Below are 25852 nucleotides of genomic sequence, written 5' to 3'. Positions count from 1 at the left end.
GTATACAACAACTAGAATCTGATATTCGTATTACCTGTTGATCAACAGTTTTAGACCGTAATTGCCGCATAATAAGAGGCTGTAGCAAAGGTTGGTACAAGGGTTCGAGCAACTCAGAAACCTCACTCCCAGTCCTACTTGCCAAAAGAGCTAAAGAAGACTGCACAATCTTCCTCAAATTAATCGATGAGTTGGCATTAAATAATTCTACTGCTAGATACTCCACAACTCCTTGAAAACTTTGCCTACGTGCTTCACTGTTTCCTTCGTCAACATTATTAACCACGCGAAGAACTTGAGTGAGAACCTGACTTGTCTCTTCCTGTTCTTTAGTAGCATATATAGGAAGCCTTTTGAGAACATAAACCAGTCCACGAACAATTCTTACTTGAAAAAGACACAATATTTCAACAGTGACCTTTCCAATCAAAGCACTGAGCCCCAGAACTCCCCCCATTTGTGCTTGCCAAGTACTTCCATAGCAACAGTGCAAAAGACGTGGTAAAAGTTGTTCAAATACAGGAACGCTCACACTTGGAGGAGGCGAATATAAAGGGCTCATTGAGGGGCTGGAGACAATCATTGGAGTACCAGGACCACCCCTTGTCATCAACATATCAGAATGTTTAGAGTGAGCAAGAAACAAAAGTGTCTCAGCAAAAACATTCAATGCATTTAGAGCAGCTTTAGCATGCAGTCTATTTTCATCTGCCATCACTTCAACCAAAGCATCTAAAAAGATTAAGGAATCCAACTCTTTCAGTGAAGTAACATTTCTTGACTTTGAACTCATATTGGTATTAGATGAAAGAACAGAACCACTAAGTGATGAGGCCGAAGTTGAAGGATGAGAAGTTTGACACTCCATGTGAAATATCATAGCAAAATGGCGGCAAACATGGGCAACATATTCATCCTTGGAGTCGCACAACTCAGGTTCCACATTTGCAGCAATTATTGTCATCAAGAGAATCTTGAACACAGATTTTTCAGCCATAAGTTGGGTCTTTGTCTTGACACCTAATTCAGCCTGAATAAAATGATTTTGACAGTACAAACAAAATAAGTATTATCCACAAATTCCAGTCATAATGTACGAAGATATCACAATAGTAAAAAAAAAAAAAGAAAAAGAAAAGAAAGATCTGTCTCTTCAGTTAAGAGAACGTTTTACGAGATCTTGGTGAAGATGACTTGAACCGAAATTAGGGAACACCTTATAATCATATGAAGCATGCTTAGAGCAGAAAGAAGATATGAAGTATGAGCTTCAGAAAACTCACAGACTATAAAGGCGTTTGTTTGCAGAAAAATCTAGAAACTAGAGAATAAACAGAAAAGGAATGCCTATCAACTTAATAAGTAAGCATATATAGCAAAAGAGAACAAAAATAAAAAAGCCATGATCAACAAGCTCTTGTTGAGAAGTAAACTATAGTGGAAGATTAAAGGAATCATTAAAATCCTAAAAAAATACAAAGGGAACACTGAAACAAATTTATCATCCAGCCTACCTTTATATCAGATGTCTCCGATCTTCTCCATGATGGATCAATAGAAGATACTAGAAAAGCAGACAGCTGTCTAGATGTTGATCTGTCATCAGTAACAAGTCCAGGCAAATTGAGCTGGGATGATAAGCATGCACGAAGAAATTTAAGTGCTTGTTTTCGGTAAAAAGCTTCCATGCAACCCTTTCTGTGCATGACAGCAGCCACAGCAAGATTAATACAGCGATCTAGGGGTACTAAAAATGGTGTGGAAGGCTCAAATGTGAGAATTAACCGAAGCCCATGCTCAGGATTTTCTTTGCATTCGAGTGCAAGAGGCTCTTTGAGAAAACGTCTGTTTCGACCACCTAATTTGCCTAGAAGTTGCAATGATTTCCCTCCCCAAGGATAGGGTGCAGGCTTTAAATGAGACCACAGTGCCAAAATCACCTCAGACATGACATTTGCCATACTAGGTTCCAGAAAATCAGGATTCAAGCTATCAATCCAAAACTCAAGTGTCCTCAAACCAAGACTGACAAGGTCATCACTTCCTTTAAGACACATAACAAGAGGCTTCATTAGACGTGGGAGGTGAGGTAACAATGAACTTAACCGCGCAGGCAATGTCAAGCAAAGCTCAAGCAGAAGTTCCTGCATTTCTTCACCAGTAGGTCCCTCAAGCATTGCCTCCAGAATATTCAAACATGGCTGCAGTGTGGGAATCAAGTCGCGCAGTAGAAGTTCAAATTTACCTCCAGCAAGTGCATGAAACATTGTATGGAGAAGTTGCAAATAACCAATTGGTTTCTCAATTTCGGTAGCATTTTTCATGCAAGTTTCCATAATAACAGGCACATGAGGTTGAAGAATACGTTCACATTCAGAGGGAGCCTTCACTACGGCACTAAATAGAAACCTGAAGAGATGCAAGACAAGTTTTGCAGCAGGTGAATCTGGATGCTTCAGAACATCAAGTTTGCTGTTCACAAGAAAATTAACTAAAACATCTGCGAACGGACGAAATACTTTGGGGGCCTGCAAAAGAGCAGAAAACATGTGGACTAGCTGATTGTTGGAAATCATACACTCAAAAAGCTCGGGCATGCACAAAGAAAACATGTCCATTAAGTCTCGAGGCTCCATGATGGCCAAAATATTAGAAAAAAGATGAATCATATCCCTCTCTTCATCCTTATCCTTAAACAATGCCAAGCAATGTACACCACTCTTCAAAACACCAGAGGCTTTGCAGACCTATTAAACTCAAAAAATAAGTCATTTTGACATATATGAAACTAATAAAAGCATAAGCTGGTATTTATACTAAATGATACCTCATCTTCCCTCATCCCTTTAAAAGCTTGCGACATAGAAGAACCTGATGATGCTGAAGCAAGAACTTGCTGAGGGGTCCCATGTGTGGATGGTGAAACCTATATCATTGAAATAGCAGTATAAAATAATAGTAGACTCTGCAGGTAAATTATAGCATTACACATTCTCGCAAACCTGTGACCGGGGTATATGTGCATGTGTGATGCTCCAGATAATTGTCTTCATTCCTGAAAAAAGCATCACAACCAAATTATAGTAAGAATTTACTAAATGAAAATTAAAAGAAACAGAATTAAGTCTGGTGGTCCATGTAGAATGCCCTATAAATTCTTCACTAATAAAAGAAGTGGTATTTCATTGTATCTGGAGAAGGAATAATAATTACCCATAACTAAGGTCTTTATCAGATGCTTGCAATCACTAACTTCCTTGGAGTTCTCCACAGGGCCCGATACATTAAGAACTGCCTGCTGCAATGTAGCCCATGATAAACAAAGGAGCAAAAAATTAAAAATAAATAAATAAATAAATAACAAATTTAAACTAAGAGCATATACTGATTGATATCCAGGTAAGCAAAAGCATAGTTATTAAACCTGACCTAGGTCATAGACCTAGTGCAGGGGCCAAGCCTACAGGTCATGGCCCAAAAACAGCGTTTCGGACGTTAAAAGTTGGCAAATAATATCAAACCTATGAAAGCATGGCCCCATCTATATCCACAGGCAAGGAGCATACTGATCACATTATGAACATGATTGAGATAGAAGACCTTTTAATGTGAAAAAATGAAACATTTATAAAAATAGAAGTATCTATAATAACATTTTAGAGACTAATTACTAAGATGTGAATGATCATCACTTTTGATTCAAGTAGTAAGTATTCCTGGAAAATTAGGCATGGTCAAAATAACATTGAATTTTTGGAAAAGTTGGAAGTGATAAGAAGAGATTGGGAAAGCAAAACAATATGAAGTAGCAACAATGGACAATGATACTGCATGAACCATGTGGTTCGAACAGTCTGGATAATCTCAGTCAGGGATTCATGGCTTCATTAGAGCTTTTCATCAATATTTTGCAGCATAACAAGCACAGACAGGTTCTTCAAACCCAGATGGCACAAAATTTTATGAAAGCGAGGTCAGGTCATAGATGTGACTAGATCAATAGATTACTCAGAACAGGTCCAGCTAATGTCTGGTTCATTGAATGAACTTACTGTCCAAATGGACCATGCCAGGATGTTTTATTAACTATGAGAAAATTACTCCCCAGAAACATCCTACCAACAAGAAGTTTTTTAATAAAAATAATGTTGTCAAAAAATTAAAGCAGTGGCAATGCCAAAGGTGCATATCTTTTTATCAAAGCTCACAAACAGCAGAACTTAATCCATGAAATCAAGTACAAGATGTACAACCAATTTATTTTCCATGGTAAAATATGTATTGATGATAATTCATGAGGAAGAATAAAACGTCCAAAACAATGAACAATTCAACTTCATAGACTGCTGTCTCGAAGGATCTGCTCTTCTAGTCGCGTGGACTTCCGTATTATCCGGAAGATTGAGACTGAGAATAGTTGGATAAATTGTTTTAGCATCACTATTCTAATGGCAATAAGGAAGGAAAAATTAACTGCTCGAGTGAAACCCAAATCTAATAAAAACTGGAATGATAAAGATAAAAACACAAACAGCTCCTTTTTTCCCCTTCTGAAACAAACAGCTTATTAACAAACTAGAGAAATTTGATGATTAAACAGAAGAATAAAACTACAAGTGCCAACTTACCTGTACTGGAATTTCAAGTTTTGACCTCAAGGTAGAACGGCTTTTTCCCTCATCTGCCTCTTCCAGTAGCTATGACAACAGAGAAATGCACTATCCGTCAAACAAATATATAATCATTTTTTGGCAAGTTAACTTAATTCTAGAAAACAGGAGAAAGAGCACAGCTTGCCGACATTTGGCATCACAAGCAAGAAAAGATGTGAAGAACAAGCAGGGCTGAAAAGAAATTTGCCAAAAAGCTGATAAATCCAGTAACTCTAAAAGTCAGGTAAACACAGTATTAGTTCATAAAAATCCACACAAATGTCTAATAATTAAATTATTGGAGATATAAAATGAAAAATCTTACATTTTCCAATGTTCCATCACACACAGTTTCACTTTGCCCTACTCACTTCCTCCAATCTGGACAGCGACTCTCTCATGATTAAATTATTTCACTTAACCCCCTCAAATATTGAAATCACCCAAAATTATCACTGCTGTTAGGCTGTCCATGTGACCATGGAAAATGACTGCAATGCCCAAACTTAAATTTACATCATAAACTTACAAACAACCGCCATGCTGTATATGTGCGGTGGTAGCATCTCTATTCTTCCTCAATGGATTTCTGCACTTCCAACAGCTCACTATGTATATGGGTTGATGTCCCTTACTCTCACTCATTCTCTTCTATACACTCAGCATTACTTAGCCCCTGTTGGCCCCCATTAAAAGTATAATCCATTTTTTCCCTCTTATCAACCACATATTCTCCAATAAAATGATATTACACGTAACCTTAAAACTTTTGCTTCTTTTTCAACCACACATTCTTCAAAAAATTATCATTCCAAAATATATTTTTCCCAAATTCTCATTATAACGAGGGCCAAGCAAGGGCTTAATGTTACACCCCATTTTATACGTGTCAAACGTCAAGATTTCTTATTTTAAGTCAAAGGTTCAACTAGCTAAATTCAAAGCCAATTCGGGACTTAAATTGAATTAAGTCATTTTATTGGGATTTATTTTGCAATTGGCAATACTTTAAGATAGATAAAATATAAATTTGGGAATTTACTTTTCTATTATTAGAAGTTAAGTATTCAATGTCATATTATATGAAGGTTGAAGGACTTGGTTGCAATTTTGGAAGTTAGTAGGGCATTAAGTATCATTTTTGGAGCCCATTTCTCACTATATACAAACAGGATGCTGAGCACCGAACCAGAGAGGAGAAAACTGTGGAAAAAAGAGGAAGAAAGAAAAAGAAGAGGGGAAAAGAGGTATTTCAAGCTTCATTTTCATTCTTCCCTCTCTTTATTTTCTTCAAGAGGCAGAGGAAAATTTTATGTTAAAGTTGCTAGGATTAATTTGTTGGTTTAATTTTCAAATTAAGGGAAAGGAGTACAATTTCTAGCTCAAGATTCTCAATTGATTTGTTTCCATTTGTATCAAGGTAAGTGATATCATTTTTAGCAAACCCTAGAATTTATAATTGGGTTCTTAAGTAAGAATATTTGGTGAAAATGATTATGCTGATGGAATTACTCACATGAAAACATAAATTTAGGGAACAGGAGGAAAATTAAATTGGTTGAGTTGTTGGTGCTAGTTTTCACTAGATTGAAAGGTGTTAATATTTTTATGATTAGGATGAAGGTAAATTTGGATAAGGTAAAGATTAGCGAAAGGAATAGAAAGCATAATTGTCAAAGGAAATTGGAGAATCTATTCAAAGTACTAAGGAATCGAATTTTGCTCCATATTTAAATATTAAGGGTACTTGGTATGTTAAGTGTTGAATTGGTTATTTTGTATCGTATTTCAGGTGGTGAGGAAGAGATTGGAAAAGCTCACCGACCATCCTAGTATATAGAGGTGGGCAAAAACCGACCCAAACTGACTGACCCGACCTAAACCCCAAACCGAGCGGTTTGGGTCGATTTTTGCAATGAAATGGGTTGGGTTCGAGTTATTATTTGCTATTTTTTGTCGGGTTGGGTTGGGTTATGGGTTACCCTTTAAACTCGATCCCAACCCGACCCGTATGGAAAATTAATTTACAATAAGGTCTTGAAAAGTGAAAACAAAAAACGTGTATTTCCTTCATCCCATTTCCATTTCCCCTTAATGAAAACCCTAGCCTCCTCTAATCCAGCACAAGAAATCCCAAACGCAGCTTTTTTCTTCTGCCTTTCTCGTCGTTGTAGACACCGTCAGTCTCCCACACCACCATCCACGGCTAGGGGACCTAAGCACCTAACAATAGATCGGTTTTTAACCAAGGTGAGTTTATTTTATTTTATTTTTTTTTTTTTAAACGCGGATTAAATTCTTTATATAGTATTTGAAAATGAGGTTATGACTTTTATTCTTGTTTTTGTTAATTCATATGTTTTGAAATATTTTTCTGACCTATGCCGATGAATTTCTACGGTTGTGCAATGTTTGATTTGTTAAGGAATTGGGTAGTGGAAAAAAGATGGAAAACATAATTTAAAAAATAAAAAATAAATAAATAAAATTCAAAGTTTCTTCTAAGCATTATTAATCTGTAGATTTTAAAGAACTTGTAGAAAAATTACCAATTGATTATGGTTTATTATTTAGTAAGTTTGGGTATTTATTGATAATCATAGTTCCATTTCAATTTTATGGTTCTTAGAAGACCAAAATTGAAGTTTATGCTTGATTTTGCTTACTTTCCCTTCAAAAAATGAAGAAACACGGTCTATGTTTGGATATTAATAAAAAAAAGTTTATCTTTTTAATTTATGTTGCTTCTATTTGGAATAAAAATCTACTTTTGGAGGATACATTCTTCTAAACTGTGCTATTCTTTCTCAATATAGGATATTCTTTTCAAAGTCAACGATGCTTCAAAGACTTTTCCTCTCCTCACTCAACACACAATCCCCAACTTTGAATGTGGCGTATAACAGGTTGGTGGAATTTATTTTATCTTTTATGCCAGCTTCTTGCTCTTTTATCATCTATATTATTTTAAACATTTTATATGATTTCTTGATTTGGTCTTAGTGTGTAATTATCTAACTGTCTTCCTCATTTTCTTTGCATTTTGATCAATGGATGGACAAACAAAATTCCATTATTTAAATTAAGTATAAAGAAGACATCAAGACCCAAAAATTGGATAACTTTAATCTGCATTAACAAGTTGCCCAAACCGACCAACCTAATCCAACCCGACCGATACTTGATTGGGTTGGGTTGGGTTGGATTTCAACCTCTACACGGGTTGGGTTAGATTTCCATCAACCGATCACCTTGGGTTGGGGAAAAATTAACCCGACTCGACCCACGCCCACCCCTACTAATATGTCGCTTGTATTAAGAGAGTGTAAGAACTTATTTTTCAGAAATAAGTATTTATTAAATTTATATTAGAACCGAGAGTTATTGATTTCATATAGTTGATTTGACAGCATGATTTTCACAATAAAATGAATTTTATAATCAGTTCCTTTTAAAAATTAAATTCAGGTCAGTTAAATCATTTCATTGACAACAATATTTGTATTATGTTTCAGTGCATTTAAAGTTAATTTAAAAACCACTAGAAAGTACCCAAATGATTTTATCCGCTCTTCATCGGTGTGAATGTGTTTCCACATTGCATGACCAGTATGGTGATTTTATGAGCTCTGCACTATTGTGAATGTATTTTTATAATGTTTGACCATATTATAGCCTTTGGGCATCTTTGCATGTTTCAGAATTACAAAATTGATTAGCTTTGTCATGTATATTGATAATTCATCGATATATGAGAATGGTTATTACGGGTACCTTTTTCATGTGATTTTTTAGTATTATACAACTTATCAAAATTCAGACTACAGAATTTAGTTTATTCAGTTTACAGAATAAAGATTTCAACTTATACCCCTATGAAAGGATATTTTTACTCATATATTGATACCAGATTTCTTATCTCCATTATACCTTACAATTATTTATTTAGAATAAAGAATAAAAATTTAATGATTCTATTACGCTTTAGTCTTTAAAGTATTATCAGATTTCAAAATATTTTAAAGTTGTACTAGAATAAGCAAGAGCTTTCAATAAATATGTATAAATGGGGAAAAAAAAAGTATACTTATTTTCGAACTATCCACTCATAGGCTTACAAGCTCATATATTTTTCACCTTTTTTATTATCAAATAGTAGCTGAGTTAAGTAGCTTTGGAGCCTAGGGATGTCAAAAAAGCTCGGTGGCTCGGGCGGCCCGTTGCTCGGCTCGGGGAAAGCCCGAGATGATAGATAGGAAATACCTATTCCCACCCGATGTGGGATTACTAGCAGGACCCCACAGATCAGAATGCACATATTCAAGCATGCTTTTAGCCTTATGCGTACTAGTGGAGAACGACACTCTATGGTGCTTTCTAAGCATACAGTGATCACAGAACGATAGGTCAGACACACAGTCATTATTACCAAATGCACCTTTTTCATTAAGTAGCTTAAGTCCTTTAATGCTTACGTGTGCAAGCCTACTATGCCACGTATGTTGTGATCGATTTTGGCGGAAGAAATAGAGGAGTTTAATCCTCTAATCACTTCCCCAGTAGTGATGTAAATGTCATTTTTCTTGATTCCCTTAATAGAGATTAACGCACCCTTCATCATTTTAAACATACCGTTTTCAGTTTTACCGGTGAAGTTGTCTTTCTCAAGTCTTCCTACTGAAATTAAATTCCTAGATAATTCCGGAATGTATCTAACTTCCTTTAACATGTACACAAAGCCTGTGTTAAATTTTATCTTTATGTCTCCAATTCCAGCAATTGTATAGGCGAAGTTATCACACAGAACTAGGGATGTCAAAAAAGCTCGGTGGCTCGGGCGGCCCGTGGCTTGGCTCGGGGAAAGCCCGAGCCGGCCCGGCTCGTGGCTCGGACCAACAGAGCCAAAGCTCGGGCCGAGCCCCAAAAAGGGGCAATGGCCCGAGCCCGGGCCGGCCCGTGGATTGACGGGCCGGCCCGTTTAATTTAAAACAAAAAATAAAAAAAAATAAAAAAAATAGGCTGCCGGCAGCAGGTAGTCTAGCTGCCAACAGGCAGCTTTATAATTAAAGCTGCCTATTTGGCAGCAATTAGGAGAAAAAAAAAAAAAAAAGATATCAAAACACGAGCCTGCTCGGCTCGACCCCGGCTCGGCTCGATAATGCCCGAGCCAAAAGCTCGGGTCGAGCTTTATTTTTTTTGAGTCGAGCCGGCTTGGCTCGGCTCGGGCCCAAAAAAGCCCGTATTGAAAAAGCTCGAGCCGAGCACGAGCCGGAAGTTTCGGCTCGGCTCGTTTACACCCCTATTGGAGCCTGTCGATCCATCGAGTCGAGTATGACTCGTTTTGCTAGTTTACGCAGTCCATATTTCTTTTAGAGCATATGCTTGTGACGTTGGATAAATCATTTTGGGTTTTAATATTATGGGCTCGCCGCATATGTTGTATATTTAGGGCATTTAGCTTTTGTTTGGAAAGAATAGTAAATGTCAATTTGCCAACATTTTATTTTGAATAGCTTGCGTTTTTTGAAGGGCTGGTATATCCTACTATAATATTATATGTACATGTTTGAGGAAATCAATTGCTTTTCAAGTGGCTTTAGTCCATATTAGAAAAGAAATTCTGTCAAATTTTCTATAAATCATAGTCAAAGAAGGTCAAAATTGCCTTGGTGGTGGATCCGGCACTTAACTGGTATCTAACATCGACATATCGAGTCCACTAGGATAATTCAAGATGGATCGTGTCACATAAAGTACACTCACAACACTGAAACCGCCAATCTAGTGGCACAAAGCTTCGTTAATAGTCCTTTGTGGACTTTGTCGTGTACTATAAAGTTCAACTCTCGTATACATGACAAGCTACTATTTTCCAACTCTATCACTTTATCTTAATTTCCAACTTTATCTACTTCTCTATTTTATTCCTGATCATTCTAGTAGTTCTACTTTTGCAATTTGTTTCTCAGTTCAGTTTCCTTTTCTTTTTTTTTTTTTAAAGAATATCGCACAGAGAGAAAAGTAGAATGTTTAGAATGTTACTTTCTACCAGCAAACACTAGTAGCTTCAGAATCAAATTGGAACATACAGTAGACTATTTTGTCACACTATATATATAAGCTCTCTTGTCACACATATTTTTGCTTAAAGAAAAGGGTTCAGAAATTCTCTAAAATAATGGTAAAAGAATGTCAACCAATAGGAGCATAGAACCATACAAAAACAAAACTAAGAAATGCTGAAACTATCTCAAAACCATACAAAAACAAAACTAAGAAATGCTGAAACTATCTCAAAAGTGAAAGAACGGACAAAAAGGATCCAAATGTCTATTAAGCACACAATTACAGCATCTAATGTAAAGTTGAAGTACCTGAGGAATGGTGCGCTTAAAAGTATTAAATTTACCGACAAAAGCATCCAAAATCCGGCCCTGTAAAATGGGGAAATGAGTAACTACCAGAAGAATACTCCTCTGGCACAAGAAAGCAGGTGCCCTTCAGGAACTGTAATAAGAGCATCAAGAGACACATACCAATAAAATTCGTGCTTCATCCATCGTTGTCTGGTCTATGCCTTTCTCAAAAATCGGTTCCACCTATATGCATGATGAATAAATATGCTAATCAATAATGAACAACTCTAGAAATACCTTTATCTAAGATTGGCTGTGCTACTGGAAGGCAAAATAAGATTGATTAACTCAAGGTTCTAGAAGATAATTTGAAAAGCTCACCAGATTCAACATTAACCGAGCACAAGTGGTATGAATGCTGAGAGACAATGAAGCATCATGCATGTTGCTTGAGAACAGGTAAATAATCCGTGATAGCTGCACCTCAGTGATACAGTAGATCAATAAAGTATAATGATAATTAGACGAGGAATTGATAGGGTCCATATTAATTTTCTTTCATCAGTGCAATTTGTAAGTCAACAAAATATCCAGAATACATGATGTGCCAATTGTCGGCAAGTACTTATCTCCATTTCAGGTTGAATTACTGTTTTCCCTTATTCGAGCCTCCCTCCCTCGGTGGTGGGGGTAATGATAATATGGTGGCAGATTGCTCTTTACTATAGGCGCAGAGAGAAACTTAAATGTTTATATGTTTCTCTTTTGTGTTTGCTTTCTTTTGTTTTTTAAAATGGCACGCTCGAGCAAAAGTTATAATTTAGAAAATGATACAACTCAAAAACCTCCCCTGAAAACTGATCCAAGTTAGACCCACCAAATATTTTACCAAATGAAATTGTACAGCATGAGGCACAAAAGAGGCAAAATACAAGCAAGCTACGTGGTCCAAGAGATAAAAAGCATCAATGTAATTACATAAAGACGAATACCTGAGACAAAGAAAGATCTCCCCTGACATGATGCACAATCTCTGCCAGAAGACTATATGCTAAAGGCCTTAATGTCTCAAAGCAGGCCCGGCCAGTTCCAACAAGGACCCTGATGGAGTTCAATTCATCAATTTTACAATTACTTCAAAATGAGAAATTTAAAAACAAAAACCCGAAAAAATACACACAAACTTTTGTATGGTATAAACTAAATCAACATTAAAAACTACAGCTGCAGATATAAGCAAAATAAATGTCAAGAGAACATAGAAACTGATAAGCAAATTCCAATCTTAGCTATTTGATTTTCGTCATCATGACTACAAAGTTAAAGCACTTTACGTCAGCCAACCTTGACAATTGACAAAGCAGCTATAGGAAATAATTCAAGGATGCCAAAAGAACTAGACAAATGAATACCAATCAATCTACCCTTTATGCAAAGAATAATACATATTAAACAAAAACAGAAGCTGGCACCCTAAAAATGTTTGTTCAGAAGCAATGATGTGCCTGATATGATTATTTCCTTTTGAGAAATATTCCCTACATATCCGCTGGTGAATTAATAATAAGAAAAAAGAGATTTTCCCAAATTAATCAACATGGTATCAGAGCTAGGGTTTGAGAGTTTTGAAAATTTGTGGATTGTTCTAGGTAGTGATGGCAAGACTTTGGGTCGGTAATTTTGGTGGAAGAAAACCAACACTTACCTAGGTCACTCGTTGGCGGGAAAGATCGGAAGAAGCTTCAATGGTGGTGCAACGAGCGTCTTCTTCTTACTTTGCAACGAGCATCGTCTGCTTTGGGTTCCATTGGGTTTGAGCAAGTTGGTCTACTTCATGTGACAGTCGCCACCTCTCGCTGTCGATATGTGTGGCGATCAATGAAAGGAGTTCGTGAAAGGCACGTTGGCTTCATCATGTCATCTTTCTCCTACTGTGGGTGAATCAATTGAGAGAAACCGGTGGAACTTGGCTGTCTAGGAAGTCTACCAGGCTTGGGTCAATTTGGATTCAGATTTCATCGGTCTGTGTTTGGGCCTTTATCCAGTGGGTCAGTTTGTTTGGGCTATCATCCTTTTAGGCCTTGATTAGTGGGTCCGTTTTCTTTTATTTGGATTGGATTATTATGTTTGGGCTGCTGCTTTATTAGACTTGCATTATTATTGGATAATTTGAGTTGCTTTCTTTTGTGTCTTTTCTGGTCATCTTTTAATCATGACTGAAAGTGATAAGAAAGTGGTGAATGAAATCACGGTAACCCCATCCTCTAAAATCACAAATAGAAAGTTAACGAGTAGTAGGAATTATGCTCAATGGAAGAGAATTGTTCACAGGTATGCATCAAGTGTAGATTTGGGCGATCACTTGACTTATGACCCACCTCCACAATCTGATACTAATCTTGGGATTCAAAAAAAATGGATGATGGATGATGATAAACTTTTTAATCAAATTCAATACACCCTTGACCCGACAGTTGACAATGTCATTAATCATTATGATGCTATTAAAGAATTGTGAGACTATCTAAAATTTTTATATGCGAGTAAACAATATGTATCGCATGTTCATGAAATGATGTTAAAGATTTATCGGACTGAGCAGAAGGGGCAAAATATGTTTCAATACTATACTAAAGTAAAACAGGCATTTGAAGAAAGCGGGCCATGATTACTATTACTAATTATGTGAAGACAATGCATGAACAAGAACATATTGTGGTCAAGTATTTTCTTGCAGATTTGGCTAATATTTAGTTATTTACCAGTGAGGCACTACCTTCGTTAGGTGAGATATATGCTCGTCTCCTTCGGGTATGCAAGGACAATAACAAGGAACATAGGGTAACACTAAATGAGACAGTAGCTCTAGTCAGCACAAATTCAAAGATAAATTGCAATCACAGTATCGAAGGAGGAGGAAAGGAGGTAGTCAAGATAGAATCTCTAGTAGTTCTCGTGGTTGTTATTATTGTGAGAGCAAGGACATGTAAGAAGCAACTGTTGGAGATTAAACGGCAAACCAGCAAATTACACAAGTCAGACTTCTATGAGAAAATTTGCCAATGTTGCTACTCAGTATGGTCTTTAACAACTCCAAGTCATTTCTTTTGGAATTGAAGATTTTACTTGGGCAATGTACTTGGAGATGAAGGGAATTTCATTACTGCATTAACACTTAAATTTAATGAGCTTTCTCAACATTGTTGGGGTTCTCAGATTTGATTCTTTATTATATAAAACCATACTCATTATGATTTTAAAGCGAATTTAGATCACTTTATGACTTCTAAAACAAAGATCTGTAATTGATTGTTTTTAGATGTAAAAATGGCACAAAAGGTTAAGAGATGCCAAAAAAACTCATTCAACCCAATGCTCGCGGACCATGCCCCTCCCCAAATGGGGCGAAATTAACTATCTAACCAGGTAAAGGAGGCGAGTCATTGCCTCGAAGCGTGTATGGGACAGGAACGGGAAACATAATCCCCAACCAACCCATCCCGTTTAATATTAACTTCAAATTTAAGTTTTTTATCAAACAAAAATCATTTATAAACCCGTCTCTCTTCTCCATTTCCAGAAATGGATCTCTCTTCCCTACCATCCAAACACCACACCCTTAGCCAGCCTCCGAACACCCCATGACCACCGATCGCTACAGTCGCCGGCGACCGCAACATCACGTCGATCGGCCAATCCCCATTCACCAGCCTTACGCCACTTAATAAGCCACATAATCAGGCGGCAGCCCTAGGTGGAAACCGTAGCACCGCCGCCCTAGCTGGAGACACCGACGCCGAGATCGGAGTAGAGGCCGGAACACAGGGATGCCCAATCCAGATTCAGCAAAATCCGGCCACCTGCCTGGCAAACACGCCTGACCGGCGTGCTGCGCAGGCAATTCCGACGAGGGGGCGGCATTAAGGGACCCACGCGCCGCCGTGGCAGTCACGCGTCGGGGCCGAAAAACCAGAATGACGGGCAAAATGTCCCCAGTCCAATAACGATGCCTGTTTTGCCGTCTAATATGCCGTTCACACACAATCAGGGAAGGAAGCTAGTGGATGAATTCGATGTGGCCTTCAATCGCAGTTTTCGAGTTGAGGCGAAGGAGTTTGCAATTTCTATTACCAATCTTGGTGCTGTTAGATTGACCAAATGGGGCTCGAAGATATCGAATGCAATTAGCATGGGAAGGTTCGGTGCACTTTGGATGGTGAATATGGTAGACAAGTTGAGGGTGACTAGTAAGCATGAGGATTTCGTTTCTAGGTTCAATAAGTCATCAAGAGCCTTCTTAGCACAGCGTTGTGCGAACCGCCGTGGTAGATACTTGATGATAGCGCAGTATTGGGATAGACGTCGGAATGGAGTTGTCATGGCGCCAGAAGGTGCGAATGGAGAAGGATGGGCATCAATCTCGCAGGTGTTTCAAACTGTTGTTGATTCTTTTGTTGCTACGGATAAAGCCAAACGTCGACCGGTGAATGAACGTAATCGACAAAAATTGACTTATGCAGACGTAACAACAAATTTACATGCCTCGAAGCATGTTGACCAACGGAGGCAACAGCAAAAGGAGATGACTGTCAATGTCAGTGTAAACGAAGGTCAGGATTGTTGTTTGAATAAGGCTGAAATTATGGCCCGTGTCGAGGAATTGAAAGGAGCGTTCGAGGAATTGATTAGGCTAGTGGGAAGTGGGTATGAAATGGGTCCCAAGAAGTTGTTATGTTGCCACAAGTGTGGGGTGGGTATCGATGAGTATCCAGCTGTTGGAAAACAAGCATCGGGCTTGAATAAGAAGGAATCGGCACATAATCAAGTTAAGCAGGGAAGATTCGAAATCACATGTGAGTCGATTGATCGGATTGAAACGGATGAGGGACACTCTAAACATGACAAAGGTAATGTCTTAGAGGGGATGGATATGGATGATGTAGACACGGGGACCGATGTAGACCAAGAGGTTGTACCTTTGTCTAAAGAAGGGGAGCCGAATATGGTGAACTTGGAGACAGTAACGATGGATGCAATGGACACAGTCCCACACGATGACGGGCTTTTACTAGGTGACCAAGGGACGAGGCATGTACTGTCGGAGGATCTAGTTACCTCAAGAGTGATAGAGCACAACGCGACACCTTTGACAACAAGGGTTGCGAATGCATATAATAGAAGGAACTCTAAGTCAATGAAGGTAAGTGACTTGGGGACGGAAAAAGCACTGGTGGTGTGGGTAGATGGAGCCAAGAAGGGAGAAATAGAAAGTGATGTTATACAGGTGGAGGAAACAGGGGATTTGATTGGATTCGAAACTGGACACCCACCTTCGAACTGGGTTCTACAGAAAATTCAGGATTTCAATAAGTTAATAGGCGTGTCTTGCGATGATTACGAAAACAGATTACTACAATTATTTGAGGATTTGGAGGCCTATAGGGGACAGGAGATGAGTAAACAAGAAGGCAAACTAAGAAGTAAGGGCGATCGTGAACTTAAGAGGCTCGAATTGTCAATTAATTATGATGGCAAGGGTGGTGAGTCCAAGAATGGAGTACTAGGGAGTGATGCCGGACTATTAAAATGATACCACGAATCATTAGCTGGAATGTAAGGGTACTTAATGAAGTTGGGAAAAGGATGGGTGTTCACCATCTGCTAAGGGACTGGAGAGCGGATCTTGTATGCTCACGAGAAACCAAGATGGAGGTTAACTCGAGCGCGGTGGTCAGTAGCTTATAGGGGGAACAGCATGTAGGGTATCAGTTTATGGGACCATCTGGGGTTTCTGGAGGCATATTAGTCATGTGGGACACAAGAGTGCTTGAGATGGAGGAGGTGAGTGTAGGATTGTTCTCAATATCGATGTCGTTCAGAAACATTGGGGATGGATTTCAATGGATGGTCGTAGGTGTTTATGGGTCTAATACTGATGACAGTAGACGGGACTTGTGGGATGAACTAGCTGGAATGATGGCTTAGTGGAATCTACCAACGTGTATAGGAGGTGACTATAATGTGGTTCAATTTCCTATTGAGAGGTCGAGCCGTGGGAGACTCACGGGGGCTATGGAGGAGTTTTCAGACTTTATAAAGGAGAATATGTTGGCGGATTTGCTTATGATTGGAGGAGATTTTACCTGGTCTTCTAATCGGGACAAATCGGTTCTTTCTCGTATAGACAGGTTCTTGATATGCAGAGAGTGGGAGGCTAAGTATTCAGATGTCATTTAGAGAAGATTGGGGAGGGTGTACTCTGATCATTTCCCCATTATGTTAACTGGGAACAGGACGGGTGGAGGACGAAGGCCTTTTAGGTTCGAGAAAATGTGGTTGAAAGTTGAAGGTTTTGGGGAGCAAGTACAAACTTGGTGGACATCTTACGATGTCAGAGGGTCTCCTAGTTTTGTGTTGGATCAGAAGTTAAAGTCTTTGAAAAGGGATTTAAAGAAATGGAATGAGGAGGTTGTGGGTAATGTGAACTGTCGTAAAATTCAGTGCCTTTCGGAGATAAATCAGTTGGATAGGTGGGAGGAGAGTTGAAGGTTGGCTGGAGAGGAGAAGGAGAAACGTAGAGCGTTAAGGGAAGAATTGGAGAGGTTGGTGGAGATGGAGGAGATTGCTTGGCGTCAGAAATCTAGGGTCAATTGGTTGAAAAAATGAGATAAATGTACTAAGTTTTTTCACAGGATCGCTAATTCTAATAGGCGCAAAAATTCTATCACAGTGTTGGAAGTGGATGGGATAACTTATGAAGAACCACTCGAAATTGGAAGCCAACTGGTGAATTTCTATCAGAATCTATATTGGGAGCAGTTTGAGTGGAGGCCAGAGTTGGAAGGATTGGATTTTTCTACTATCACGGAGGATGATGCTGATTGGTTAGAGCGACCTTTTGAGGAGGACGAAATCAAAGAGGTAGTGTTTAGCATGAACGAGGATAAGGCCCCTGGACCGGAAGGTTTCTCATTCTCATTTTACAAGGCTTGTTAGGGGGTGGTGCGATCAGAAATCTTGGATGTGTTTACATATTTTTTTGAACGTGGCAGGTTCCAAAAAAGTTCTAATGCTACATTTATTGTGCTGATCACTAAGAAACTGGGAGCGACCGACAATAAGGACTTTCGTCCTATTAGCCTAGTCTGTGGGGTGTATAAAATTATTGCGAAAGTCCTGACGAACGGATTAAAGGAGGTGCTCAGGAAAGTAGTGTCCAAATTTCAGAATGCTTTCGTAAAAGGTCGCCAGATTTTGGACTCTGTGCTTATAGCAAATGAATGCATTGAATCAAGATTGCGTTTGGGAATTCCCGGGATGCTATGTAAGCTCGATATTCATAAGGCATATGATCATGTGAACTGAGAGTTCCTTTTATATATGCTTAGGAGGTGCGGCTTCGGGATAAGTGGTGTAAATGGATTCAGTTCTGTATTTCTACTGTTTCGTTCTCAGTTATAGTCAACAGAACGTCGGAGGGTTATTTTCGGAGTAGTAGAGGATTGCGACAAGGAGATCCACTATCCCCATTACTATTTGTTATTGTGATGGAGGCTTTCAGAAGGATGTTTGAAAAAGCTGTGGGAGAGGGTTTGGTAAGGGGCTTTATGGTTGGCCAATTGCAGGTGTCTCATTTGCTATTTGCAGATGAAACGTTGATCTTATGATGCGGATGATGAACAATTCAGGAACCTGCATCGTTTGCCCCTATGTTTTGAAGCGGTGTCTGGATTAAAAATCAATTTGGGGATATCTGAGGTTATTCCAGTACGCGAGGTCACTAACGTGGAGGAGTTGGCTGGCATATTGGGATATAGGGTTACACAATTGCTCATGTCATATTTAGGGCTACCGCTAGGGGCACGGTTTAAAAGTACACATATTTGGAAAGGTATTATGAAAAGAATGGAGAAGAGATTAGCAGGGTGGAAGTGTATGTATCTTTCTAAGGGAGGCCGACTTACTCTTATTAAATCCACTCTCTCAAATCTCCCCACTTTTTGTCATTGTTTCCTATTTCGGTTGCAGTGGCAAATAGATTAGAGAGACTTCAAAGAGAATTCTTGTGGGCAGGGTTAGGGAAGGAGAGGAAAATGCATTTGGTTAATTGGGGTACTATTTGTTTGCCTATGAGGATGGGGGGCTTGGAGTGAGGAGCCTTGTTTTGTTTAATAAGGCTTTATTGGGCAAGTGGCTATGGCGATTTGGAATGGAGAGGGAGAGCTTTTGGAGAGAAATCATTGGGGCAAAGTATGATATGATGGAGGGGGTTGGTGTACGGTTGAGGGTCGTGGCTCCTATGGGGTGAGCTTATGGAGGTATATCCGACGGGGATGGAGTGATTTTAGCAACACACTGAATTTTGTGGTGGAAAATGACACTGATATTAGATTTTGGGATGATAGTTGGTGTGGTGATCAACCGTTAAAGGAGGGATTTCCTTCATTATACCGCATTGCGTTAGAGCCTGCTGCTATGGTGGGTGATGTATTAGACATTCATAATGGAGGCTATAGTTGAAATATTACTTTTGGGAAGGGTTTACAAGATTGGGAATTGGAAGATTATTCATTGTTTTTTACTGCCCTGCATGAGATACAAATTCGGGTAGGAGAGGGTAATTATAGCATGTGAAGGTTGGCTCGAGATGGTATTTTTTCAGTCCGCTCATACTTTCAATCCCTTTTGGGATTTGTGGAGAGTTCATTACCTTGGAAGATGGTTTGGCAAAGCAAATTGCCTCAACGGGTAGCATTTCTATTGTGGACGGTCATGAGGAGGCAGGTGTCAACGGTGGATAATCTTCGACGAAAAGGATTTGATGTAACCGAGTGGTGTTATATGTGCAAAAAGGATGGAGAGACGATTGATCATTTATTCATTCATTGTGATGGTGTACGTTGGCTTTGGAACAATATTCTGGCTTCTCAATCAATGGATTAGGTGCTACCTAGGCGTATAGAAGACGTGGTGCGAGCATGGAGGAGAAAACTTCGCGATAAGGATAGCAAACTTCTTTGAAATCTTATTCCGGGATGCATTGTATGGTGCATATAGAGAGAACGGAACGATCGATGTTTCGAAGACCAAACAAAGACAACAAAGCAGATAAAAAAATTATTTTACTTGACTTTATATACTTGATTTAATGCAATGGCTAAAAATCCTATTGTAAGGTTGCCTAATTTCATGTTGTTCCTTTCATGCTTAAAGTGATTGTATACTTATCGTGTACTCTCTTTTAAGAAATAAAATTCTCTGATTACCTATCAAAAAAAATCATTTATAAAGAAAATATAAGTTGTGCTTAACAAATTGAAAAAAAAAATAATATTTACTAGCTAAAGATATAAAAAATAAAAGCAAAAAATAAAATAAATAAAAAACAAAAACAAAAAATAAACGAGGTGATAAATGGGGCAGGGGATTTGCCCCACCCCAAACCCATCCCATCCCGCTTTAACCGGGTATGGGATAGGGCAGGGTGACAAAAATACCCAACGGGATGGGTGGTTGGGAATGGCCAACCCATCCCATACCCGCCCCATTGTCATCCCTAAAGTGGGTCCATGGTGTTAAATTAAGAGTTAACCTTCAATCTCTTATTAAATGGTGTTTGAAAGGTTTAATTAATTATTAAGAAGTTAAATCGTGGATATAGGTTTGGGTATGTTTTATAGATCTTAACTGCAAGTATACTTATATCATTTTTTCTAAAAAGAAAACATTAGATATCAATTGCCAAGCTTTGCCTACTATATATCAATCCTCATGCATGGGAATCGCAGCAGAAAACTCGTTTATATCAATATTGTTGGATTTTATACGCAATAATAAAGAGATAAAAGAGAGAAATCAACATAAGTATTTACGTGATTTGATATTTTGCCTACGTCAACGAGTGCAAAGCGAAGATAATTTTATTCAGTATGAAAAATAGGGCTACAACATTGCTATTTATACGAACCCTAGCCCAATCCCATTCAAGACTTTAAGGTCCATACAAGAAAATCCCCCTGTACCGTACCGCTGGGACGTTGCCCTCGCATCCCCAACCTATTTAGCATCCCTAACAACTAGACAATGAATTAAACCCACCCAAGGCTGATGCCAGAGCGGATCCAGGAAACCTATGTTTCACTCTATATAAACCATATACACAATAAATATCTACTCCCTACAGCCCCAAATTGTTGATTTGATGCCCCAGTCTTGGGAATTTCTGTTGCTGATATCGAAGGATTATTACATGAATTTTAAGGGTTATTTAAAGAGATGATTAATAACTTGTCAGGAATGTGATGCTTATTCATCGTGACTCCATAGGACTATCATATTTACCCATTCCTTTTAATCTATATTTGTGGTAACTAAATATGCATTGCAACTATCAAGGAGGTTATGTGTTACAATGACATCTATGTCACATATTGGCATCTGAACCCAACATTGCCAACATGTGACCAAGAATATGCAACATGATGAAACCTCTTTAACATGTATGCCATCCCTGCATTCATGGGACCAAAATGATCGAGCATACATTCATGTGACCCAAACCAAATCACGCCAATGTTATGGAAGTTCCAGGAGTGCGTAAAATAATAATAATACAACTTCTATCGAAAATGGAAATTGACCACAGAGATTTCGCACAGTCAAAACTAACATAGACTCAAAGGTTTCAACAAGAAAGTTATTTGATCCAACCATTCTTTAGGAAGCAACTAAAATGTTGTCTCACAAAGTTCAAGCAGCATCCTTTGAAGATTAACAGAAATTTCATTTTTTGATTTTACAAGATTTTGTAGAACTCTTCTAATCTATAACAAAAGAGGGAATCCTTATTCAATCATCACTAAAAAAAATGCTGGTGAGAGATTTCAGATAAGAGAAGAATTTAAAGCATGACATAGTTGAACTCGTACAAATGAAGCTATTGGTGCGAGTGGAATGACTCCTTGATCCTTGATTACCCACAACTATTAAGAATCTTAACATGGTCAATAATGGGCAAGTAGGTATGCACAAATTTTCAAGAGAGGTTTTATTTAACCATGGCTTTGGCAACAAGAGCATAATGACATGCACATAATGTGTTTGATGAAATCGTAAGAAAATGTTGTGGATGCCTTCCTGGAGGTATCACAGGGTAACGAGGACTGGATATCCCAAATGATCTTGGAAGGATAAAAGGGGCTTCACTTCATCATGATATATTATGTATGTTGGCGAACTGAGATGTGAAGTCATGACTAGGTTTCTTGTGCAAAAGTTTAGTAGTTGGGTGAAGCCATAGAGATCCCAAAGAAAATAGAAATAAGAATTACGGATACTTAATTTATGGGTGCCTGGGCAGGGCTATAACTTCACTTATCCAAAGACCTGTCAATAATTGCAGTAACTTGACTGTGCTACAATAACCTCTCAGCAATCTATACAAATACATAAATACAGGGGAAAAAACATCCAACACAAAAATGCAGTAGCTGCTCGTGAAATCCATCACAGATACTGCAATTTGTCTCACGCTGCAAATGAAGATACTTTTTGTGTAAAATTAGGCCAAATGAGCATGCCACTGCATAGATGGTTGAATCTTACTCCCAATTACCGAGAAACGCTAAAAACTATCGAAATGTTTGCAAAAACTCTGTTCACTAAAAAAATGTACCTCTCATCCAAGAGCGTATCAATTAGAGGAAATAAACCCCGCCTGAAATCTGTCCCAAGAACATGTTTTAAGGCTACCAATAATTCCTGGAGCCAAAAACTTCTTATATCACTTTCTAGTGAATAAAGAATGACGATGAGAACCAAAAAGTGCAAGAAATGCACTAACCTTTCGAATAGAAACCAAGTCAGAACATGTCACAAGCAGATTAATAATGCTTTTGCATATGCTTTCTTCGTGTGGCTTGATGTAATCAGCAAAGCTCTTCAGCAGATATGTTAAGAAAGAAACAGTCTGCAGATATCCACAAAATATCACTAAGAAGTGAAAAAGAAACAATAGTTGTAGAGATGGTGGTCATGGAAGAGTTTATCATTTTTCCCAGTTTGCATGCAGAGTAAAGCACAGAACAAGTCATGAGATTTTCCAGAGAAACCAAAATAATGGCTACTCTAGGTATTGAGATTTTTTTTTTTATTTCTACTTCTTTTACTTTTTTTCTTGGTTTTGGATGGTAGGAGATTAGTCCAGGTCGTGCCTGAGAGTTGGGGTAGGAAAATAGCAGATTATATGAATGAATTCTTCTCATAGTAATGATAGAAGGAGAGAGAGAAACACACAAGAAAAGAGGAATACAGGCAAGTCTTATCTTCAAATGCAAAGACAACGAGAAGATATAAGTGTTAGCAATCCAGCAATGTAGCGACTAACCCATAGCTAAGTAGAATTTGAAGATGGTAGAAGAAAAATATTCTGTGGGTAAAGTCCATTCTACATCATGTTTGGAGCATATGCACGTTTATCATGACAAGAAAGCAACTTGCACCATTGTACTTTCTGAATATAAACATTAAATATAGGAAAACAATTGAAGATCATAATCCCCAAACCTCGCAACAATAAAATCTATAACCACCTTAACTTGTGCACCCTTCAGCTCAATAAAATGAGTCTTTAGATGAGCTGGGACCTTCTCTGGACCTTGGACCGAAATTGCAGCCACCATCAATGGCAACAGATGTGGGATATTAGTCTGAACAAGCCGGCCATACAACTGAAACAAAAACATACCAACCAGAGGGCTCTCTGTAACAACCTTAAATGACCTTATACTTGGGTTGAGCTGCACTGCAGCCCCTCCAGCAGAACTACTTGGCAGACCCATTTGATCTACCTCCATGGGCTTCACATCATCACCACCGAACGAGGACCCAACAGACCCAGAGGTAGATGCTGGCACTGGCGGTGGAGCCACCAAAGCCCCACTCTCGAAAAAGTAACTAACAGTTGCCCGAAAATTCTGGTAAATTTTGCAAACAAAATCCAAAAAGGGCTGAACTTCATTCTCTAACGCGGGCCTAAAGTTCCTAAGCAAGTCAAAGATAATCCTAATGCAAATTAAACCATTTTCCTCATTATCGGTCGTCAGTACATGCATCGCAACTTTCAGGAGCTCCTGCACGAAGGGCCTGAGAACCTCACTGTGGGGCAGACGATTGAGAATTTCAATTATAATGTTACGGAGCTTGTGCTCGGAATTATCTACGAACTGGGGCTTGGTTATCTGATATAAAATCACTGAAAACGCGCGAAAATAGCATTTCAAGAAATTTAAATACTCCCCGGTGTGACATATCTCTAGACTGTCCCGCACCTCCATCGCCAATTGTAGCCTCGCCTGAATTGCTGTTCCAAAACCCCAAAACAAAACGGCATAGCATCAATAACACAAATAAAATATACATGCGCCTTTATGCACAAGCGCATACACAATTATAAAGAGAGCGAAAGAGTGTATTTTACGGAGTTCTGGTTCGATCAGGTGGCGAGCGTGCTGCTCGAAATTCTGCACGGGCCTCATGGTGGATGAATTTTTAAAATCAAGCTTAAAAAAGGACCTGCAGTAGAGGTGATTTGGGAATTTGGGGAGGAATTGGGATTAGGGTTTCAGTATATAGAGTGAAAAATTGCCGAAGGTTTTAATTGATGATCGAGCAACCTAATTGGGAAGGATGGTATGTAGAGCTCAGGTTTTCACCCTTTGGAAGGGATGCTCCATCGGATTCAGTTTCTTCCTCATTTACACATTTATAAGTATTTTGCCCCAATAAATTAAAATTTATTTTTCAATCTTTTTCCTCGTACACACTTTTTCAATAAAATAATATTACACGTAAATTTTAAAAAAAAAATCTTTTTTTTCAACCACACATTTTTTAAAAAATTACTGTTTTTTTTATTATAATTTGAAAAATAGAACCCAAACAAAGGCTTAATGCTACATAGGTGTACTTACAAACCATCCATTATACTTATAATATTTCATAAATAGAACAATTCAAATTCTTGTAATTATTGAAATCAAACTCAAACCTGAACCGTCAATTTTAATTCGTGTTTGGTTGTACCCAATGATTTTCATTATATACATTTATAAATATTTTCATATAGATCTTTTCAATACATGTATCTCCCACAATAATACTTGACAATATTTTGTGCAAGGAAGAAAATTCAATTAAGAAACATTCAACAAGCAAAATGGTGGAAACTAAAAACCGTAAAAAGAGGAGAAAATTAAAGCATCAAAACTTAAATTATAGTTCGAGAAAATTTTCTTTTTTCTTAATAAATTTATTCAATCCATAAGCAAGACATGCTAGAGCCTATAATTTAGTTACAAACAATGTTTAAATTCTCTATTCTTAAAATGAACCGAAATTTTAAAAAAAAATACTAATTAGATACATAATTATATAATATCAAGGAAATACAGTTCAGATATTGAACTTGCTCTGTTTCAATAATAAGGGAAAATCATAATTCAAAAGACAACTATGAACCCAAAATAACTGAAAAGGCATATCAGGTTGAGTTGTCAACCATTACAAAAAACTAAAATGCACTTAAGTTTGTAAATAATGTAAGAGAGAAAAAAGCTCTAGTTGCAAAGAATGAATGATTTGATTTATCAATTTATGCTAAAACTTAGCTTGAACTTTTTGATTTATGAAAAGCCAAAATTGCAAAGATTAACACGACTAACATTTGAAATACAACAATCTGATGTAAGGTAAGAGACAAAAAAGTATGGCCAGTTTTGATTTCTTACGGCTAGAATCTAGAGTTTTAGAAAATTAATGCTCAAAGTAGGATTTTTAGGTTTTGAA

The 25852-nt window shown here is 38.0% G+C and overlaps 1 protein-coding gene across 2 annotated transcripts in view; it reads right to left on the bottom strand.

Annotated features, from left to right (window-relative positions):
* The window catches only part of LOC111374022 (transformation/transcription domain-associated protein-like), a 50686-nt gene extending 25942 nt beyond the window's left edge, over positions 1-24744 (bottom strand). The window contains exons 1-14 of one of the 2 annotated variants that reach the window (XM_022996628.1): positions 24486-24744; positions 23599-24368; positions 22851-22976; positions 22683-22768; positions 12001-12109; positions 11390-11485; positions 11189-11251; positions 11027-11086; positions 4629-4697; positions 3214-3298; positions 3003-3055; positions 2828-2926; positions 1515-2747; positions 35-1030 (exon numbers count right to left, since the gene is read on the bottom strand). In XM_022996628.1, the coding sequence (XP_022852396.1) occupies positions 35-1030; positions 1515-2747; positions 2828-2926; positions 3003-3055; positions 3214-3298; positions 4629-4697; positions 11027-11086; positions 11189-11251; positions 11390-11485; positions 12001-12109; positions 22683-22768; positions 22851-22976; positions 23599-24368; positions 24486-24543 (3903 nt within the window). In that variant the 5' untranslated portion in view covers positions 24544-24744. The remainder of the gene's footprint in view (positions 1-34; positions 1031-1514; positions 2748-2827; positions 2927-3002; positions 3056-3213; positions 3299-4628; positions 4698-11026; positions 11087-11188; positions 11252-11389; positions 11486-12000; positions 12110-22682; positions 22769-22850; positions 22977-23598; positions 24369-24485) is intronic. The other variant, XM_022996629.1, reaches the window with a different exon arrangement.
* Between the last annotated feature and the right edge of the window lie 1108 nt (positions 24745-25852).

The sequence above is a fragment of the Olea europaea genome, unplaced genomic scaffold (assembly GCF_002742605.1).
Source record: "Olea europaea var. sylvestris unplaced genomic scaffold, O_europaea_v1 scaffold1195, whole genome shotgun sequence".
Taxonomy (NCBI): domain Eukaryota; kingdom Viridiplantae; phylum Streptophyta; class Magnoliopsida; order Lamiales; family Oleaceae; genus Olea; species Olea europaea.
The sequence above is the reverse complement of the archived record's forward strand: the minus strand, read 5'-3'. Positions and strand labels throughout refer to the sequence as shown.